Genomic DNA, 5,706 nt, shown 5'->3' with positions numbered 1-5,706 from the left:
TTTTAATCTACACCAGGATGACGATCCCAACAGTCTGCCGGATGACTTTGCAGCCTAAACAACCAGCAGTCATTTGCCTAGGATTCAGCGCAAACTCGCTTGCGATATTGCAGCAGCCTTGCGTATGCTCATCCTCATGTCGGAAGTCCTTGGCTGCCCTGTCTACCTGTCCGTTGGTTCGGCGGCGCTAGCCGATAAAAGCCTTGAACTGGGCTATTCGACGGTCGTCAAGTCCAACTAGTTGGCCGCCCCCAACATTGGGGTTTCGCACGCGTAGCGGATACCGGGCTTGTATGACCTGAGATATATGCCCGTCTTGTGCACGTATCCATGTGTGTACGGGGATCATCGCGGGCATGCTGTTCGCTACACTAGCTAAAGGTTTTCTTGTTCTTCATCGAAATCCCTCCAAGACTTTTCTTGCTTGTTGTCCGCCTGGCTGGGATGGATTTAGCCTTTTCTTTTTACGTTGGAGAACTAACATACGCAAAGTTTATAATGATTGCTCTCCGGCAAGAGCAGCATCTCATTACATCCTTTCTAGCGGTGGAAAATCGCGGGAGACCAAGTACTGGTGAACGAAGCCGTTATCCGGCGCACCATCTCTTGGCATAAAGCCTGGGACGGAGTGATCGCCATTTTGAAGGGGAAAGCGTCAGGAACTGAGAGAATTCCTATTGGGCGCGGAAGTTCACGGCTGATCCGCAGGGATGAACCGGGGGAAAGAGATGTTTGCATGTTGAGCTGCCCTTCATCGACGTTTGAAAGGGGGTGTGAGTACAAGATTGTCGCCGTTCGCTTGTGAACAGCCTGACAGTGCCCCTTTGCTTGGCTAGCGGTAAGTGGGAAGACTTTGAAGCTGAAGAAGACCAAGTGGTTGCTGGTTGCCGTCCATAATCACAGAAACTTGGCTCCCCCAAAAACCAAAAGAGGAAAAAAAAAACAAAAAAACAGCCTCCAGATATCCACGAATCAAGTTGCGGATTTGCATAATTCGTGAAGCCAACATCGTGTGTCCTGACGGACGGAGGCGCAGCTTGGAGCCGTTCGAACAGGGTCTTCAATATAACCCAAGAGATTGGCTTGGTCCGGACAAATGAGTTGGCAGATCGGGAACTGTGGGTTACTTTTACTTGTGTCCACCGCCGAGGCGCAAATTGTACAGACATGGAGCAACCGTTGGGCAATCCCGACTCGATGGAGGAAGATTATTCAGAGACATCTACAGGCAAGGCGTGGGCCCGAATTGTTCTGCCGCAATCGAGTGCCGCCTCTTCCGCGGAGCCTTCCAGTCCTCGTCCCGCCTATGGCCCCAAGTCGCCGTGGGTCCAGGCCGGTAGAGGCCCGAAGCAGAGGGCCTGATAATTTAAATCCCGACCCACGAGGATGCAGTAGTCTTGCGAGATCGAATGATCCGGCTCCCAGCAACGAGACATGCAGAGTTTGAAACAGACGCCGCCGACATTGAAACGCGAAGCCGATGGTTGTACCAGTTGACAAGAGGAAGCCTGCCGGTAGCGATGATGGAATTGCCTTTTGACTACCTAAATCAGCTGGAGCTTTTGAACCCGCCCCAGTGAGGAAAACGCGGGGGTTGCATGGCAGCACGGGCGATTCGCAAGGTGGGCGTGGGCCGACGCTGACCAGGTAAACCGTGTCACAGTAGAGACAATGAGTATTTGTCCCGATCGGCTAGGCCAGACTGCAAAGGGCTACGACTAACAGCGATTGCGCTTGAGTCTAAGCGATGTGTACGCTGATTTCCGTGTTATTATGCGCGTCTCATTTCCCTTTGCCCACAAACGACGGCGGCAAAGAACCATTCGCAAGGGTGAAGTTTAGAATAGGGGACAGGGGGAAGACTAATACAATAGGGGCGCGGGGGAACACCAGATAGACAGACACATCTTCGACCTCGGGTGACGCCGCCGGGATGCAACAGCCACCAAAAGACGACTTGTGATGCAAGCTGACGACAATGGCGTAGATAAGACTGGCGTTCCTGCGGCTCATTCGATCTCGTGTCAAGCAGCAAATAACGACCAAGGGCAAGCCTGAAGGACTTTGGGTAAGTAAATCAGTGTACGAGTATTGCGTCGCATGTTTAATTGGTGGATGACGGAGTTGGTTTCATTGCGCTTGATGCAAGGACGCCGCCACCAGAACGGACCGTACCCTCGAACGACTTGAGGCTGAACCAAAAAGACCACTGCACGCAGATGGTGAGATTTTGAAAGCCGTGAGCGCCCCATCGTAAGCCAGCCGGGACTGGAAAAAAGGGGTCCAAGGGACAGGTGCAGCGCAGGGCGTCACACAACGTCGCTCTCTGCCCTGGAAATATACCCAGTGCAGTCGCATGAGATTGGCAAGCTCGCTTTAACAGACGAAAAAGTCGGGGTGCAACTTTGAACAGACTTCAGTCGAGCCAGGCCTTTCCTTGCGGCTGCTGGAACTGATGATCTTGAACGATGAATTTCGGCCATTGCTATTCATATGCTCCCGACCGCTACATATAGGGGAAGAGCTTGCGAGCCATCCAGAGAGTGCGACAATCTTGCAACGGTTGGCGCGATGGTTCGGCGGAGTGGTGAGACAAATTGGTGAAGTGACGGGTTGTTAGTGAGCCCCTAGGTTTCTTGGTGATTTTGCAGACACGCCCACTCTTAATGCGCGTCTCGGCGCTTGTCAATCTACCAATCCAGGTGCCCAAGTCAATGCTTTCCACGACCTTTTAGCAATCAACATGGAAGCGTCGATGCAGGCTGGGTTGGAGTGTGAACATCGACAGAGACGGCGAGCGCTGCAAGCTGGCCCAAGCTGTCTATTTTTAAGGTTAAAGACGCTCAACGAGGGCGATGTCAGTGACCACAGAGGAGGGTTATGCCCAATGGAACCGCTGAACCGTGTGCTTACCGGCCAATGCTGGAGCTATGGCGAAAGCGTGGCTCAAGATAACGCATAAGATGCCGGCATCCGTAACAGTGCCGGACCGTGTATAAGCATTCAGGAGGATCGGGCGTACCTAGGTGTGCAATAAGGTGTGGGATGCAGCCAGCTCCCGTTGATGCTAGAGCCACACCCCTGTCTTGATCTCGCGTTTGACCAGAGGAACGGTATTTGGCGACGTGTGAGAAAGAAGCTTCCTTGGGCAGCTCGCAACGAAGGGGAGGGATGATTGAACATGAAGACTCGGGGTTAGACGTCGTAGCAGTGATGTGCGTGTGTTCCGGAGCGGAACGAAGCAAAGCATGCGGGCAAAGTTGGTGTGGAGTAGAAGCCAGCCGTTCAGCGAGCGCAGGAGGGAAACAGGCGGATGGCTGGGAGCAAAAATTCCAGGGACACTGAATGCTGATGTTTATGGTTGAACTCGGCAGCAAAGAGTTTCGTCCGTTTGTTGTCCAGGGCGAGAATGAGATCAGATAGGCGACGGGAAGAACAGCCTTCGCCGACAAGTATGCGGGACGAGGGGACGGCAACAGCTCTCGCTTGCTTGCTCGCTCGCGATGCAAAATGTTTCGTCCGAAGCTGACGATCCATGGTCGAGGCAGTAGATTTGCGAGACCTGAAGCTGGCGGGAGGGGATGGTACAGTCTCACGGAAGGCCGGCGAGACTGCCGAGCAGAAGCGGGAAGGGGATGGTGAAGCGGCAATGTTGACAAACTCGACGAGAGGAGGTGCTTTTTCTTAACACGACCACCATGCTTGATAACAAACACTTGAGGCGGTCTTTGGTGATGGCGATGGTTGAGAGGCGAGCGGTGACATACGAGGCCTCAGGCGCTGCCGATCAAGAGCATGTTGGCGTTGAGGCGGTGTCATAGGTAAGCGCGGGTGCGTGCCGGTGTAGGGTGATGACCAGGCATGTTTCTTCTGTTTGCCGCCCTTCGAACATGGCAATCTGGCTTGGTGTTGCAGGGTGGTGAGACGCTGAATTTGTTTTGATGATAATTCCTTCTTCAGGCCGAGTCTGGGAGGGAGGAATGGCCAGTGTTCCTGCCGGGTCGTGATGATGCGCCCCCCCTCCCCGTGCTAGTTCGAGACGATTGCCGGAAGGAGCACATGACCTGCACTCGTACATGCTCTGGCCAGTACTACTGTAGGTAATACTCCTGCTTCCTGCCCGATCTCAAGCAAGGGCGGGTAGCTAGGCTGCGCACACTTGCACTTGCACCTAGTTTACCTGCCTGCAGCTGCAGCTTCACCTGCCGTTGGGGGCGCAGGCGCGTACGCACTGGATGCTCCTGCCTTCCGGTGTAGTGGGTGGAGAGCCCTGATCTCAAGGGAAGGGACGGGGTACGTACCGCGCCTCGCCGCCGTTGCAGTTGCGTGTGCCCGTGCCCGTGCCCGAACAGCTGACTAAGGACGGATATGCTTGTGCTGTGCTGTGCTGTGCTGCGCTGCTGCCTCGAACGGGCGGGGGAAAAAGAGAGAGAGAGCGAGAGAGTGAGTGAGAGAAAGGGCAAGAGCGGAAGAGAAGGAGGACGCAAAGGCTGGCTTGCTCTCCAGCCCCCCCCTGCGTTGCATTTGCATGAACATGAGCCTCGTACCGTACTATGGTTCGCATAGGACGAAGCTCCTGCATTCGGGCTGAGATGGTCTTGTGCCGGGCTTTGCGTTTGCTTTTCCTCCCTCAGATGGCCCAGAAACATTTAGGACGCAGGAGGAAATGTGGATGGATGGATGGATAGAGACGCTGCTGGACTGTGCATCCCCTGTCTCCCCTGTCGCCCCTGCCTTTCTCCTCGCCACCGTGTACCTACATAACTACCTACCAAATGAGCAAGTACAGTGGTACCACGGCACTTTTCTGCAGCCCAATTCGTGGAAGGAATCACCGGCTGTGGACGGTCCGTGGCCAAGATGCCTACCCACTGAACAGAAGTGGGCAAAAAAGAGAGACACTAATTCAGGAGTGTCCGCCACAGAGAGAGAGACACACACACACACACACACACCGGGGACAGAGAGGAGTGGAGAAGAGAGGAGAGGAGAGACAGACCCACCTCGAATTTGACAGTTGACACCCCTGGCAATCAATCCATCTGGACAAAGTCGCCGGCGTCTCGGAGCTGTTATGCCTCACACGCGGACCGTCACCACTTGCGTGGGCATGCACTAACAGACGCCATCATCACCACCACCACCAAACGGCTTTTCCCCTGGCTTCCTGCTTCGCCCGCCAATAGGTACGTACAGGCCAACCCACGACAAACCCCACCCGCGCTACACCACAGCTGCAGCTTGAACTGGGGTCCGGGTCCCTTGCATTTTGCATCCAGACCAGACCAAAGCCAGACAAGCCCAGGAACAAGATGCCAGGGCTCGGTAGGCCACCGGCCGGGTAACACCGCACAGGGGATCTCTTTTGAGCGTCCAGCCGGGGCCAATCCCGCTCCTCCTCTCCCTCTTTGCTCTTAGCGCCCCCTCAAGCGAATCAAGCCCTCTACCTACCTGTACCGGCACTAGGTCCTGTGTAATACCTCCTAGTACTACCGACGTGTTCACTAGGTACGTCCAAACCAGTCTCGTCCCGCCTCCTGGTCTGCTGATCTGGTCGATGAGATAATATGCCGTGGCCTGGTGGGCGGACGGAGTATTTTTCTTCATCGCCAGTTCTGGGTGTCTCTGAGCCCTGCGACGTCGTCCGGCCTGTTCAGCTGCCTTGCTGCTTGGGTACAGATGCTGTACAGACAATTGGACTGACCA

At 54.9% G+C, this 5,706-nt stretch overlaps 1 protein-coding gene across 1 annotated transcript; it reads left to right on the top strand.

Annotated features, from left to right (window-relative positions):
- Window positions 1-1,167: 1,167 nt before the first annotated feature.
- ColSpa_10222 (uncharacterized protein) lies at window positions 1,168-1,362 on the top strand (the record flags this gene model as incomplete). Its single annotated transcript, XM_049276434.1, has 1 exon — window positions 1,168-1,362. One exon carries the CDS (start codon window positions 1,168-1,170, stop codon window positions 1,360-1,362), a length of 195 nt encoding a protein of 64 aa, XP_049132391.1.
- Between the last annotated feature and the right edge of the window lie 4,344 nt (window positions 1,363-5,706).

The sequence above is a fragment of the Colletotrichum spaethianum genome (assembly GCF_022836535.1).
Source record: "Colletotrichum spaethianum MAFF 239500 DNA, contig34, whole genome shotgun sequence".
NCBI classification, from domain to species: Eukaryota; Fungi; Ascomycota; class Sordariomycetes; order Glomerellales; family Glomerellaceae; genus Colletotrichum; species Colletotrichum spaethianum.
The sequence above is the reverse complement of the archived record's forward strand: the minus strand, read 5'-3'. Positions and strand labels throughout refer to the sequence as shown.